The sequence below is a fragment of the Bombus huntii genome, chromosome 4 (genome assembly GCF_024542735.1).
Source record: "Bombus huntii isolate Logan2020A chromosome 4, iyBomHunt1.1, whole genome shotgun sequence".
Classification (NCBI taxonomy): domain Eukaryota; kingdom Metazoa; phylum Arthropoda; class Insecta; order Hymenoptera; family Apidae; genus Bombus; species Bombus huntii.
In genome coordinates this window covers 14,812,634-14,829,717 of record NC_066241.1, presented here as the reverse complement: position 1 = coordinate 14,829,717, position 17,084 = coordinate 14,812,634, and the positions used below count along the sequence as shown (strand labels likewise).

The following is a 17,084-nucleotide window of genomic DNA, read 5'->3' as shown; positions in this document are numbered from 1 at the left end:
AATGACCTTTCATGACGGCAATCGATTAATCCCGGCTTGGAGCTAAGCGTCGTGCGCGTTTCTTTTACATGCGCTTCTTCTTCTTCTACTACTACTTCTTCTTCTTCTTCTTCTGCTTCTTCCTCCTCTTGTTTTTCTCCTTCCTCCTTGTCTTTCTGCTTGCGCGTTTCTTTATCGCCGCCTCCAGGGCTGTGCACGATAGCATCGAATGATCGATAGCTTGGAAAATGATCCCCCGCGCACTGCCATTCATCGCGGTGAAAATAATTAAACGGACGACTTTGGATTTACAGTAACACGGAAGTGGCCGATGGATACGCGCTCTCTCGCGAGAACGTTCGCGCGATCGTCAGAGAAACACCGGTGGACCGACATTTCGTATATTTAACAATGTCACCGATACGACGAACGCGAAGATCGTGAAATTCTGATGAAAACTTTCTTGTACAATTGAGCTAATATTATCAGTGAAATTTTACGAGTCACGGGTTACAAATTATCCGTGCTATAAATTCTTTTGCATAATAGCAGTAAGCTAATAATAACGAAACGAGTAAAGTCACTTTTACAAAGCACAAGCTGTTTAATTGTCTTATTCGATGTGATGTAGTTGGTTCGTTGTACTGGCAGCTTATTGAATCATTGCTGGAATATTTATTGCAATAGGGAAGTATCATCCGGTTGAATCCTTCCGGTTTCTAGTTACGCGATTTCAACCGATAGCTAGACACCTCTAACGATGGGAATTTGACTCGTTCCTTATTTACGTTGAACGAAACCTCTGGTCTGGTTGCAGGCCACCTGGGGACGCCTGGAGCAGGCTGGCCATGATGGTGAACCTACTGGAAAAATTGAATTACTCCAGAACGATTCTTATCCAGGCCAAGGACGCGGAGGGTCGAGAAGACGGTGAGTGAATTTATAAACTGATATCCCCGAGGGATGCTGTAAAACACGCTTTTGAGATCGCTTTAATCCATTTTCGTACCTACGATAGCTTGCCTTTTTTAAAATTCTCTGCCTTTGTATGTTCGAAACATATAGAATTTTAACTAAATAGATCTCTCGATTTTTCTATCATTATCCTTGTTATTCCTTAATCACTTCGCAAGACAGAATTAGATTTTGCGCAATCTTACATCTACTATAAAAATACGATTATAACTGGCATCTAATAAAAAAAGGAGACGGTAGAAAAAATTCCATCTACACATAATAGGCTGATATAATTCAAATGTTTTTCACTTGCAAATAAAATTTCTCGTAAATTGATGCATTTCCTTTCATAAATAGCTAAACGCTGTTGATTTCTTCAACATTAAAAATTCCCAACAAAAACATCTTCTTAGTAGAACATCCCAGGACCGATTTAGTTCGATCATCGTTAATACACGTTCAACTAAACCGAGTGATTCTAGAAAACAAAGTGCAGGTTAGAAATCCATCAACGAACCAATTCAAGCCTACCACTTTCGATTCGATCACAGTAATTCAGACACCATTCCTACCACCCGTTCAGCATTCTTAAAACATCGTTGACACGCCTTGACATGACGATGATTGGCACAAACACAGCAGATAACGATCAGATGTTCTGTTAAATAATGGTCTTGCTGACGGCTGGATCTGCCGTTAGTTGGCATTGTTTTTCATTACACGGCCACGAAATCAAAATGCTATCTTAATTAGGATTGTCTAGACTTGAGTTTGGTATATCGACTGCCAAATGTTTCCGGATAAATTGTAATGTCTTACGTGGTTAAGACGAAGAATAATTGAAATTTACATAAAAAAACAAGATTTTTAGTAGTCATGGAGTTGCTCTAACGAAGCAATGCGATGATTATTGTTTATTATACTGTTCCTTTTATTTCACAAAAGAATCTAATAAATGATCGTGTTTCTTTTACAAATTCGCACAAAGTCTTACAAGAGAAGCTGGTCTGTTCCAATACCTTTATCAGCATGTTTGATCCTAAACATTGGTCACGATAACATGCGAGTGGTTCAGAACCTACATCGATCAACAACTATATTATTATTAATAAATTGAAAAGCAGAAAAGGGTGATAATATTGAAAAGGAACTTTGAATTTTACCTTGGAGTTTTCTATTATTTATATCATCTCCTTCTAATAAACATTCTCAAGAAAGTCAATGATCTTGTTTTTTAATTGAACATTAATCTTGTGCTTATATAATGAAATTGAGAAAAAGCGGATTCGACCAGTTTGGCTTCTGAGAGACTCGTGCATTGAAATCACTGAAATCGAACTGTGTCCTCTGCCACATAATTATCAAGAAATTTCCCTTCAAAGAAAAATGAATCTTAAATATTTTATTTACTCAAATAAGAAAACGTGTACTTTACTTAAGCATTTGTTATCTAAATCAAAGACATCTATCGATTCGGTACCGATCGATAGCGTTATTCCTTAATGTCCGATCACGCCTATACGGACATGCTCTGTAATAATAATCCGTGGCTCTGAATACATATATCGAACACGAGGTATAAGATAGGTTGATGCTCTTATTTCAAATCCACAATTTTAATAGAACTTTACTATCTGTGGGCTTTACTGTAATGATACGGCATGCACGCCATTATAAATGTGAGTACGAGCAAAGCAAGTGGAGTAACCGTATTATAATTGCACGACTAATGGCCGTAGGAATGCAATCAGAGATTCAGGAACTCGGTTTTTGTCGAACGGATTTTACTGATATCGCCAGTCATACGTTTATTACTAATGTCACGTCAATAATTCGCCGACTAATAGTATCACGCGGATGCACACAGAGGAATCGAGCTTTTTGTTTGTTCTCGTTTTGCATCGGTGCTAAATTAATATTCCGGCAGTGATTTGCATGGTGAACGTTACGCAGGAATGCGTATCGTAACAATAGTAATCTTGGACAGGGTTGATAAGAGGTTGCGTGTGTAACCGTGCTGCACTTTTCATTTACGAAGAACGTGACTGGAGTGATCGAAGAGAAGAGAGAGTTCTTTTTGGGAAGAATAAATGGGGGATTCTGTCAAGTATGGAGAGTGTTGATTAGTTTGTTTTATGGATAGAATATACAGTGTACTACGCAGTTAAACAGAGTACTGGACGCTGAATAAATAACTTATTATAGTTTGTGAATACGAAGCATAGTTTGTGACGAAAGAAATAAAATTTCCGAAAGAAAGGGATAGATATTTTTGAAAATAAAGAACTTGTTCAACGATTATCTGACTAACACGCCTGAGGGTAGTTTGACACAACTACGATGGGAATGTAGTTTGCAAAATAGAGAAAGTAAACTCAGCTTGACCGGTTCACCGGATCGTTAGTCATGAGATTCTGTTTGACATGAAATTTGAAGTAATTAAAAGCGAATTAATTTTCGCTCGATCTTTAGTTAGATTTAGTAGTGATCAATTCGAAGACGGAATGAAGTAGCAGCTGGATGAAATTATAATTTTAAGTATAAAACAGGATGAAAATAATACAAGTGGAAAGTAATTAGTAATTATTGAACGGAGTTCTCAGACATGTAGATAGTTTTATAGTCGAGGAGTTAACTAATGGTTGTACACAGGAAGTCCACAAAAGTGTATTAATTTCCAAAGATAAAAATATGAATACGAAAGATTTTTTGAATCAACAGACCTCGACGATTCTTCCTACAAGAATCGCTATTCTTCTTGAATTTAATCCAAATCTACACCAGAAATATTTTCAACCAAAAAAATCTGTTCAACTTGATCGAAATCAAAAGAATCTTCGACTTAAAATACCTAGGAACTAGTTGAAACCAATACGCAACTTTCTCAAACATATCGAATTGTCTCTCCAAGCATTTTATTGACGAGAGAGAAAATATCGGATCGATCGGCCTGTCATCGTTCTCCCTTAGCCTCAAAAATCTCTCTTTGTGACTTAGCAAACGTCACCCACGTCATTCTGATGTTCATTACGCGTTCTGACCATTCCGATGCCGCAATTCCCGAGCGAACGTTCATGTGCCAGTGACGCGACGATATCCCGCGATAACGCGTCTCTCTCGAAGTCCCCTCTGGACCAGTCGTTTAATCGAAAAACCTAAGTTCCTCGAACGGTGAAGCCTCTGGCCGTGTGTTGACCCGCGGATAGCCGCCGGTTACGTAACGGTGAATCCGTTCGATGTGACCACTGCAGTGCCATATACACTCAAAGTCTTGGCCGACCGATTACGAGTCGCCAGCCAATCGTTTTCCAGCGTTTGCTCTACAGGAATACGCCAAGTTACCGTGTCTGTTCTTTTGAGTTTGCTTTGCTCCCTTTTTCTATTCGTTTATGCCACTTCAATTCTTTTTGTAATGTATTTTAGATTATAGGAGACATCGTAGCAGATTATAGATTTTATAGGTGCATGTTTAAATTATGATTTTTGAGTTCGCGTTGGATCTCAATCTCTTTGATCATAGTTTCTCGAATTTATTTCTACATTTGCGGATTCCAAAAGTTTCCAGGATATTCAAATAATTGTCATTGTTGAGCACATTCGTACTGGATTTCAAGATTTTTAAAGATATTTAAACGATAGTTTTTAGCTCATTTGTGACATATTAAAGTACATTTGAAGATATTTAAAATATAGTATTCAGGCGTTGAACAGTTTTTCTTCGTTTCCCTTAGTTGCGTCGTTTTTCTGGCAAATCGATGATATAATTTGTATGCAAAACTTCGGATATTCTTTGGAACAGATTGTCAAATCGTCCAAAAGTACATGTCAGTAATATAAAAATTTCATTTTTCAGCAAGATATTCGGATATTTTTTGATATTTATCAAACAATATTCGAATTGTACAAATACAAGGATATTTAGGCATTAGGAAGGAAGTTCGTGTTACGAGTTAATGAAACAGGTGTGTTGATGCGTTGGATGTATTTCGTATGCAGCATGATTTATGAATGCACGGTAATGTTTCATAGGGTGAAGTTACACGCTAATACACAGGTCGTGTTGAATTGACGCTTCTAAAGATGGAGAATTAAGGGGGATTTTGGGTTAATTGATTCCTTGGCTCAAATTCCGCGGATTTTTCTAGGTTTGTCGCGGAGGTTACAACTACAAAGATTGATGGTAGTAACGGTCCTTATAAAAAAATGCGAAATGAATTTTGAATAAATGGGAAAATAAATTTTAAAGTAATCCTGCTGACCTCCGATAGCTGACTGTGGGAACTGTGGCGTGTTGAACTTGTATCTATAGTACTTCTTCAATTCGTTAAGTATTATAAGGTATTTATGTGGATTACCCTATACTGGAGAAGAAACTGATAGTCAAACATTAAACATAATACAAAGTTACGAAATTAAGTGCAAAATCAAAATCTATCGCGTTGGTTACAAAATATTTCACAAAAATGAACAAGGGTTAATAATAAATATACCATCACGTTACAGATGTAATACTATTTCTAAAATTAATCTCTATTCGTTACAACTTTAATATTTTACAATACTTCATATAATTCTTTCGTATTCGTGGCAGTACTTTATTATATAATTTTCCATTTCTCTAACTTTCATTGCGATTCGAGAAATAAACAGGTCTACCAGTGACGAGTCAGTGATTCAAGCGAAAATTTATAATCGATGACAAATCCTCGGGATAATTATGATCGACGCGTTAATGAATTTACCGGCTCAACGAGCATCTAGCTGCGTTTCAATTTTTTCACGCTTTACCCCGTACTACGATGGCAAATCATGCGAATTGCCGATTATTTGTGCGATCTTAAGGAGCATTCATCGCTGTCAATCGAAAGTTTTTCGATATCTCGTCATTTTCACTAATTCGCATCGCCTCGATGATATAATGAAAAATGGCAACTTAAAGGCTTTGTAGCTTCATCGTTGCCGATGATATTAAATCACAGTGTTACGAACTTTTCTTCGTAATTCCATGTAGAATCGAGTCTTCCAGAGTTAGAACTAGGTCTACCCTAACGGATCTAGACTGCTGGGAAAGAGCGTTCCAGTTTCAAGGCGCGTCCTTGGTCGTGTTATACTTACTTTTGAGACAGGTTTACACGCGATAACAGTACATAATTCATAGATCGTATCGTGGTACGTATCGACGGTACAAGGTGGACCGTTGTTAATTCATTAAATCACGGTTGTTCTCCTTTGAAAAGTGGACGAAAAAGTGTTTAGCACAACGTCCGACAGTGTTCTGTTATCCGCTATGGATTATCCATCTCGAGTCGACGGAGTCGGTTAGATGGGAAGTTTATGGCTTGATACGGCGACTCGATTGCATTATGTTAAGCAGTGCATGGTTACGTGCTTTGAATAGAACTATAGTTGTTACTCGAATTTTTGATGAAATGTTTAGATCTATCGTATATGGTATAGCATACAGTATAGAATAGTATAATATATACTGTATAGAAAAATGAACATAAGTATTCCAAATAATATTACTGTGCTCAATGTTCGATTAATTGAACTTGTAGCAGTTAAATCCATCATGTAATAGTGGACTTCTATTATATGAACGAAAAATAATAGGTAGTAAGAAAAATTGAGCAGTTATTATACGAACTCTAGTTCTATGAAATGTTAAATGAAATGAAAATATTAATACAGACAATTCGATCAGTTCTCGTTCTTTATTGGGACATAAAATTTTTCCCTCGTAACTTAGTACAATTTTATATTACTGTCTCAAAAGGTTTTTACAAGCGTTCGAATACTTTGTGAGCTCCAATTTAATCGACTTTAATCGACTAATCGATACAGTTTAACTACGAGTGAAGTAGCAAATACCAAAAAATTCTTTCTCTTCCAAAAAGGCAACCAATCATACGCGAATGCATCAACTATCAAGCAGTCATCTATTCCGCTTTCAGTTAGCACGAGAACTCTCAATCCTCCTACGAATACCGCACCACATACGCGCGCATACCAAGGCGACAAATCCATTCTTCCCGGTTGAAAAGGAACAAAACCAAATCCCCGGAGAAAAATCACGAAACATCGAAAGGCTAAGCAGCAGGAACGTCCGGTTCTGCTGGATCGCGTGCAAGCGAGAACGCAGCCGGCGATACGATTCGAAAAAGGAACTGAGACAGTAACGGTACATCCAGTAACGTGTGCCGTAATGCCAATTTGTTGGCTCGGATGGTTTCTTGCGTTCCCTTGTATTCCTCTCTTTTCCCTCTTTCCATCCTTCGTTGTCCACTCGACGATCTCGATACGTTTTCTCTCTTCTCTCTCGATTTACCCGCGCGTTACACCCGAGGCACAATGGATAAATTGGACAAAAGGAGAAGAGGAGAAAAGGATGGTGGCTGCTGCGTTGGGCGGGCCAATGCGTTGCGAACGTGCCCACCGGACCCGAGAAAGAATGTTATTGTGAAGATCATCCAAGATGTTTCTTCCTCTCTTTCCACTCTTCTTTTTTCTCTCCCTGTTTCATGAGTTCTTTTTTTCTCTTACTTTCCTTCTGCTTTTTCTTTTTGTGTTGGGCAATGCTGGTCTTCGACCGGCTCGAGAAGATAGGTTCTCGCGGACTCAAGCAGAGATGCTGTTCAGACGTTCGATGGAGGAAAGAGTTTACGCTGCGTCATGTTACTAGTGGTTGTTGTTTGATGGCGGAGTTTCGTGTGAGATTATGATGTTTCAAGGGCTGGTTGGATGGTATACCTACCGGGCTCCGAGTTAAGCTTTTTGGTTCTGCAAACTTATTTTGCTCCTCAGAGGTTTGGGATCGTTTGATGAATGAGGGGACTTGGATTTTTTAACTGAAAAAATAAGAATGGATCTTTGAAATTTCATGTATGAGTTAAGTTAGTAGATAAAATTGCAACGAAGAAGTTGGGTCATTTACAACTCATATACAACCCAGAATAGTACTAAAAACTTTACATCTTAGATTCTATTACACACAGCACAATTATTAAAAACAATTGCAAGATATAAGCAAGGTAAAAGTACATATATTTTTTAAACTTCCTATTGTCTTTATATCTCTATGAACTTGTCTCCTTATTTTTATATTTCAATATCTTCTTTTCATTCATCCCTAAAGTCATGCCTCGCGGTTTAGAATACTCTGTTCATGAAAGTATGTAACCTCCGCGTCGTTAGCACGAATGATACGGGTTTCGCATGATCGCGAATGCCACGACACCTATTTGGAATTCGCATTAACAAGGCGAGCACGCTCTCTATTTCGCCTGCGCGATTAGGTTTCTATATTTCCTTGCACCAGGCTCGGGACGAGAGCCAGGCTTTAATCTACCTCGCGCGAGGTCCTCCGGATGATCGATTGCGAAGGCTGCCACGCTGATCCTCCTAACTCGATCCTCCTCACGTTCCGCGCGAGTTCCCGGCCACGCTGACCATGAACTTCGTGTAATATTCGCGATAAATGCAGCCTGTGTAAAGCGATTCAAGCCGCGGTCAGCCGAATATTAATGGCGACTGGCGCGTTGCATTCGAAATCGCTGGTAGTCGCAACATCATCCTGGGGATGTCGAACACGAGCGAATCATGAATTTGACAATACGATGCAAGGTATCTATCATGGTTCCATCAGATTTTGGACATTGTTATAATAGATAGGTTTGGGTATATATATGGTTGGGGTATTTCGAGAGTTGCTAGGCGTTCGAGTATCAGATATTGAAATTTTAGATAGGCATATTGAATATTGAAATTTTGCGGGATCGAATTTACGGAGTTTGATTCGACGGAAAAGGGAAAGTTTGTTAAGGTAACTATGTAAACTTTTACTGCATGAAAATTGCTATCTAGAAAGCCGTATAATGCAATTCCATCTTCTTTCAAACATTGCGGATTAATAAATTGTATATTGTAAAATTTATTACATAAAACAAATACATATAATCAAATTCAATAGCTGTATAAGATATTGCTCTATTAAGTACCGATTATGTTAAACTTCATAATTCAATTTTGGCTGTAAAATCTGGGCTACCTTTAATAAAATGTACAAAAGCTTTTGCAGTTGACTGTATATAAACTAGGCCTTTCCTCAGTAAAGTTACGTTATACTACGCCCACGTCTTTTTTGTTTCTTTTTTTAAATCTATATTATACATATACAAGGACTACCATAATTTTCGTAGCATACCACGGGTACGAAAAAGCATGCCTTCAAAGTACCATCTTGTACATACAGGAACGATTACATATACCTGTTCCGGACAGTCTCGAGGCAGGGCTGTTCCTCCCGTCGTTAAATCGTTCCATTATCGGCGATCAATGACGCGAGGTATGCGCAGCTACAATGTAACTCGAAGGAACGGATCGATCTGTACACGTAGACCGTGTCATCGGACAGGTTGAATATTCTTAAGCCCCTTTCATCCGTGGTTGGGATCAACCGGAACGCCCTGCCACTCCCCGGTAGTTGTTGACCAATGTTTATCGTTGGTGCACTCGCTCGATATTTGCATGATAACAGACTGCCGATCGTTATTATCTGTCGCTTCGATTCAGCAGCATAATTTTCGGGAAACCGTCTGGCTGCAATACCTAACTGCTGTTCGTAACTATTTATTTCGATATTTATATCGTAAATTTTCGCGCAACGGTACTAACGTTGTATGCGCAGACTGTTCTACTGGTAATCGTGTTCACAGGGTGTAAGCGTTCTAACTGTAGTTACGTTTTCTGTTAGGTTTTCGAGTGCATTTTTGGTGGAACGTGACCGAAGAGTGGCAATCGTGGTTGTTGGAATTTTTTTAATGATACGTGATACCGTGGTATTGGTGTTCGAAGGGAGTTAATGTAGGGTATTATTCGTAATGTTTCCAGGAGATTGGTGATAAGATGATTTTTTTAGCGTTTGTGGAATAGAAGAGTTTTATTTCTGTTTTGAATGGCACTTGTTTACCGTTGGATGTGTAACGAATAATTTGATTGGGAATGTTTTGAAAATAGTTATGATATGCATAAGAACGATCTTGATCCCTCGTGGGACGTACGTTTGATTCCTTTATAAATTTTATAATTGGAATTGGGTGCTAGAGGTTTTTCTATTTTGTGGAAAAGGTGTGACTTTATTATACAAAAGTAGTTCGACCCCTTAAGATTCATATTTGTTGTGCACTAACATATCCTCTGGATTATAATTCTTGGATTGTCTTTTGGCATTCAATTTTCTTAAAAATCTAATTCCCAAAGTACAAGAAGTGTTTAATTAACAATCTTTCGCGATTGCGATTTAATCTATGACATGAAGTTGAAAAACGGTACTTTACTGGTGAACTACGCTCATGCATATTTAAGCGACTTCCAAGTTGGAGAAGCTGCTGCGACAGGGTGTGCGATTAATTTTGTTCTTTAAGCGTGAAATTCGCGAAATTAGCGATCGTTGATTGTAAATTTGCGATTTATTAAAGAATTTTCGACTAACTGTTTGTTTTAGAACTTGAATTGGTAAAACTGCCGGAAGATATGACCTTGGCAGGATTCACGCCGCTGATGTCGAATCCGCAAGATCCTTGCTACGCCGAAAAAACCGAAGATATGGTAGGTCATTTGTTATGTATAAATATATTACATACAGATGTAAGTAATAATAAAATATTCTTGCTGTATTTTCATTAAAAGCCTTATAAAAAATTGTTCATATGGTGAAGTATCGAAAACGTTAATAAGTACATTATAACATAGTATTTTTCAACTTACTTGTAAATTATCTTTAAATAAATATTGCTCAAAATATTCTAAAATTTCCATCAAACTTAATAGGGACGCAGATACCGTTTCCCGTAGCTTATTTGTAATAAACTTCGAACAAAGGTCGATCTCTCTCGTGATTGAAATTTCAAAACAGACTTGCGTCCTCCGTTCTCTCTTCCGTCCACACTAAGTCTTGGCTCATGTTGTATTCCAGGAAGTTGCTCAAGTGTGCCTCAGGATAAACAAGATTCTGTTCTTCGGCCAAGTGTTCCTGTGCGGCCTCGAGACGCCGGTATTGAAGTTGCAGAAGAGCGAAACTGGCATTAGCGAGTACGTCTCCGTGGTGGAGGCATCAAGCACGAGCACGCCGAGTTCACCACCAGAGCAGGTAACTAACTTGCAAAAAGAAAAAGGAAAAGTCAATTAACCTCCTATGATCGAAATTTTATTTACTTATGAAGAAATTGCAGATTTTATGCGTTGTTGATATAGGGAGACCAGATATTCAGTTTCCCATTATGTTGAACAGATTTTAAGGATATAGCAATTTCATTATTTATACATTTCGTGTCTTTTAATTCATTGTATCTTCTCTATTAAAAATAAATTACATCATATTTAGACTTGCAGACTCAAGACCTCAAGAATCAATTTGTCATTATTAATAATTAATTTTTTAACTATATAAGTTTTTGGTTAAGTAATACCTTGATTAACAAGTTGATCCAAGATCTAATAATTATTATAAATAATTTTTCTGTATAATCATGTATTCATAAAGTTCAATAATCTGATAATAAGTTCAATATAAAAAATAAAAATTTCAAAACTTGAATATTGTTGCACTCGAATTACGCGCGTTTAACGTTAGCGCTCACCGATACTGTAACAGTGGGCGCCACTGCTGCGCCGAAAATTGCGCTGCACTCCCACGCATGCGCGACGCCACTTTGCTTTCGCGTTTGTTAGTTTCATAAATTTACGCGATATTCTCTTTTTTCGTCAATATTTGCATTAAAGTTGATAAACTTACTTGATGCATAATAATTATCAACGTGAAGTTTATTTTGTGCTCTATATCAGCTTCTAATAACGAACATATTGATATGTAAATTTTACAACAAGTAATTTAGTAATTTCTAATAGCATGTACAAGGTTATGAAAAGTTATCACGTTACACTACAGTTACAGTGGATGCGTGATCTAATAATTGAAATATTTGAAGATCGAAATGCGTAGGTATGCTCATAAGAATTTATATACATATTTCATAGTTTTGACGTATTCCTCGGAAAACAGTAAACTTAACCTTATTAAGGACAATAGTCATACGACAGTGCTTGTTTAAATTCCAACAGATCAGGGGTTCGGATTGGAACAGGCGTAGGGATTTTATTCCAGGAATATTCTCAAGAATTTGATCAACGAAATACAGTATATCAAAAAGCAAAAGTTTTAGTTTAACCAATTGATTATTTTTATTTACTCATAATCAGTAAAGTAAAGAAAAATTTGTGTATTAAGGGGATAAAACTTTACTATGCTGAGTTTGAGACATTGAGTAAGAGGAAGTTTAGTGAATCTAAATCATTTGAATTTAGGGATCCTCTTTTCAAATTTACCTTATTAGAATCTAAAAAAGCATCACTATATTTCACATTTCCTAGAAAAGCTAAATTCTCTCGTCAATGTCTATTTTTCCACGACGCGAAATGTATTAAACACGTTAGCAAAGTTACTTAGCGGATCTTCTTCGTTGAAAATTTTCATTTGGCGAGGAAAAAGAATTTTGTTTAAGGACGATGGCAACGATCTTTATTCTTCGTTCCCCCTTTGTGAATTATTCATTCGTTCATTCGTGTTCGTTCAGGGGCAGATGGAATTTTGATGAAAAGGGATTAACGTGTCGTTTAGGGAAATTGAAGGGAAGGGGTAAATGTGGTAAGAAGAAGAAGGGAGTAGCTGTTTGGCGATATCGTTATGGAGGATTTTCATTATTGAATATTGATATTGGGAAATGGTAGATAATTCGGAAGGGTAACGTAAACTGTGAAATTTGAGCCACTCAAAATTATTCTTCTAATTCAAAAAACGACATTGCCTTTCCACCAATGCAATAAACAAACACAAGTCAATTTATACAAAACACTAATCATTTTCATCAAAGGAATTTAATTTCACGAAACACATCTAGAAAGATCAATAAGAATAAAAAACTGAGATGAAACAAAGTAATTTATGGAGAAAATTAGTTCCAGCTCCCTTTTCTCATACTTGTCGTCCCGAGTAATGAATTCAAACGGAATCCTTGATTCGCTTTCAGAGCGACTCGGAGCTCCTGGTGGAAAGTTACAGCGAGGGTGAAGACGAGCCAGTTTCCACCCTCAAGAGATTACCCTCGTGCACAGACGTACCTGACGATAGCATCGCGCCCGTAGCCGCGGTTGAGATAAGGTCGTTGATCGAGAGAAAAGAAGAATTGGAGAGGCGGCAGCGGAAACAGGATCGTCATAGACAGCGAGTGCAGGTGAGTGGTAAACACCTAATACCTCCAGACTGTATCGTTGCTCGTTAAACGCATAGATAAATGATCTATCGAGCTGTCCGATCGATATCGAGTATCGATTGATCATTGTTCGCTATGTTGTTGTAGACGATGTATTTGGTCGAAGCTCGATGTTGAAACGAACTGTGAGGAAGATGAAAGCGAGGAAATATTTGTTTAATTGATTTTTGAACCAACGATTTGCGTTCTTCGTAAAATATTTAATATATCATCATTTTTACTTCATTTTACGAAATAAGTTTTTCTTATTGTTATTTATGGGGAGGACATGCGAAATATTAGATAAAACTGAGAGGTTTAGAGGATAGGAGTGATACGATTGATAAAATTGTTATTTTGGGTGGGAGGGGGATTGGAAGTTTAATAAATTTAATATAAGTATATCGAATATCTTTTGTAAAATCACGTTGTAACGCAATTTTACATTTGCAACTATTCATTCTGTGATCAAACATTCTTGGCCAACCGATCAAACTGGAAAAAACCGAAATTTCCAAATTCACACCGACCTACTGGAAACTTCTATAAATAAAGATGTCAGCTCGATATCGCGGGGTTCGATGATTCCAAGTTCAAGATACATCCATCGGTTGTTTCTCGTATCTTCATCGTTCGTTCGCGAAGGTAGCCGACAAAGTGGCCAAGGGAACACGTACCATGGACCCTAAGTCAAACTAAATCAAGAGATTACCAGGACACGCTGGTTGCGTACAGTTGCCTGGTCGTTTCTTTCGTTCGTTCCTTCGTTTCTTTTCTGCTCGTATGCTCTCTTCTCGATTCGATCTCGTCTTTTTATTTCGGGCCTCTTTTTCTTCTTCTTCGTCTTCTTCTTTTACGCGCGGTGATCGCAGCACGCAAGCCCACCATTTTTATTTACGGCATCGATGCTCCTCCTTTTTGCATATTTATTATTGAACCCCTGACTGAGGCTGGATTATGCGTGAACTATGTAGTCTTTGGGTCTCCGTTTTGCTTCTCTGCTAGCTAGAGCATATTTTTTATCTGGGTGAGACGTAAAAGGAAGTATATCGATAGTAAATTCGTTTACGGCTGCGAGTACATAAATTTTTGTATTTCGGTGATTGATAAATTTATGAATATATTATTGGTTTTATTAATTTAATACTTTACGGGGAACTCCTTTCAGAGTAAACTAAAGCCTTTTATGGTAAATTAAGTCTCTGGTAATAATGTCACGTCAAGCCTGCCGTCAATCATTTAGGCATATCTGCAGCTTAAAACGAACTAACTTCGTATTATATTACAAATAAAACTGATCTAATTAAGGAATTTATGGACAATAAAAAGATTTAACAAAGCTATACAAAGAACGTTTTAATAATTAATAGAACTTCGGAGTAATTAAGAATTTTACGTAATTATATAAAATTAAATATTTAGTAGTATTACCAATTATAGGGTTATATGTGATACGAACATCTTTCTTGAGATGTCGAATGTAAGGATGATATATATATGTTGATTTTATCTTTACAATGAGTATCCTGTATCTTAAATAATGTGTAATACCGAATTAATGTTTCTACTTTGTTTCGTGGACCGTGTGAAATTTTTAGATATTGGGTAATTAGATACGTGTTAGACGGTTTGTAGAACTCTAACTGATTATTTCCTGTTCGCATTTAAAATGATGGTCCATTTGTATTCATGAAACAAACGTAACAACATTTTCCAATTTGTTTCAAGTTTTACGAGAATAATCATGATTGTTGTGTCCCATTGCGGTGCTGATGAAATTTCAAAATGTTTTATATATGTTCATAAAAATCTCCTGTAAATATTCAAATATTTTTCTGGGCCACTGTAGCAATCGCGAATCATATTGCATCGTTGATATAATATACACTTTATGATTCTTTTAAAACTGACCATGAATTACAAGTGCTATAATTCAAATCTCGACGGAATTACAACAAAAACCATTTAATACACATTCGTTTTCCACCCAGTACCACCAGAGACTCGTAATTATCCACACTGCTTTCACCGTAATATCTTTTCTGCCGACATCAACCTTTCAACTTTAATACCCGTCCGTTTCTCATTCTCTCTCGCTATACACACTTTTAATTCTTCACACTGCATCAAAATTCTCTTTCCACTCGGCCAACCAACGAAATCCCCTTCAAGAGTATCTACCGAATTCGTTTCGCCTTGCTCGCATTATCTTCATCCGCGCCCTGTCGACTTTTTTCGTCCTTATGCGGGGAGGTAAAATAAATTCGCCTGTATCTGCTGAATTTTTGCCAAGCCGCTGGTCTTATCGCAGTCACAGTTTCGCCATGGAACAGGGAATATCATGGTAGAATATAAAGTTAGCTTGGTTGGACGTGGAACGATAAAGGGACTCGGTGACAAGCGCGCCGAAATAAAGGACACCTTTTGATATCCGAATGGTACACGGCTCGGTAGTCTGTTCGATCGGATCCTGGTTGTTGTATCGCTGCTCGTTCTTCTTTCCTGAAGTATCCCAACCCTCGCTTTCGTTGTCCGAAACGTTCCGTTTTTATGAATGCCGTGTGGCTGATAAGTTGGCGTTGTGTTTCAGTTGCATTGTAGTAGGATGTTGGTATTGGTCATTGACAAGAGATTTTTAGGTAAAGTTTTGTTTGAAAAATTGAGCAAGTTTTGAGAATGGTTTTCTGAGATTGGAAATTCCAGAGTTTCTGATCCATAGCCTATTTAGATAATTCCATAAATAACGCGAATAACTTGTTACGATGAAACTCTTTTCATAAGGGAAACTTAACAGAAGGATGACAGAGTTGCAGAATTGCAGAAAGCGCCTTCTCTAAAACAGCATAAGATAAAAGAAATCACTTCGTCTTCTAAAATGTACTTATCGTATTTTTCTCCTGTTATCTTCATGCATGAATAGATTAAAAAAAATGTTTGTCATAAATTGTTATATCACTTACGTTTCAGTACAAGCAAGCTATTATACTTTAATGTGTCACTGGTTGCAGTAATTTTCGCAAGTAGGTTCACTTAAATGCATGTTTTATTTGCATAGCCACATAATTGAATGCATAATTGGGCCGGTTTTTATTCGTGTCAGACTAACTGTTGATTTGTCAGATTCTCAGGGATCACAGTGGGAACGAAATTGTATCTGCTACGACCCGTGCCGGTATTCGCGTTATCTTGTTTTGTAAATAGGTACACTTAATGTTGAAGTCGCGTGCGCCAATTATCTCTGAACCGAAAGCAGCAACCTGTTCGCGTATATCTGGAACAATTTCCACGTCAAGTGGAACCTGTTCCACCTGTGTCGACGTCCAATTATGTCATTCGTCAAGGGGATGCTCCGAATTCGTCCGTGTCCCTACCGGCCAAATGTAAATTGCGAATAAAAACATCGTGTATTTAATTAGCTTAAAATTTCGTAAAAATAATGTCGGTCTTCATTTGCATCAAAAGCATTTGCATGAAATTAAACAACATTTCAGGTTTTGTAACTGTTTCTGGTATACAAGATTAAAGGGGTAAAGCAAAATATGGAAGTAAAAGTAAGGTATGCGAACATAGCTGTTCTTGCTGCTTAAAGAACAGTTCAAATGAAACTGTTTGGCAATTAGTATTTTTATTGCATTTCTGTTACTTTGTCGAACGTTGAAAATAACGAAAAGCCAATAGCCTTTGACTGACAAAATTAACTGCGCTTTCTAATTATTCTTTCGTTTACTTTCTTGCTCGTGTAATTATTGCATCTAAAAGATTATAAAAAGTGATTTAAAAATAGCAACTTCTCGTCTAAAAAATCAAACGGCATTTCTTGATTATTATCTTCCCATCATCTTA

The 17,084-nt window shown here is 37.3% G+C and overlaps 1 protein-coding gene across 3 annotated transcripts in view; it reads left to right on the top strand.

Moving 5' to 3' along the window:
- Positions 1 to 17,084, top strand: part of LOC126864404 (telomerase-binding protein EST1A-like) — a 150,239-nt gene that overhangs the window by 96,856 nt on the left and 36,299 nt on the right. For all 3 annotated transcript variants that reach the window (XM_050615711.1, XM_050615712.1, XM_050615710.1), the window contains 4 exons: positions 797 to 909; positions 10,439 to 10,542; positions 10,910 to 11,083; positions 13,020 to 13,223. In XM_050615711.1, coding sequence (XP_050471668.1) covers positions 797 to 909; positions 10,439 to 10,542; positions 10,910 to 11,083; positions 13,020 to 13,223 — 595 coding nt within the window. The remainder of the gene's footprint in view (positions 1 to 796; positions 910 to 10,438; positions 10,543 to 10,909; positions 11,084 to 13,019; positions 13,224 to 17,084) is intronic.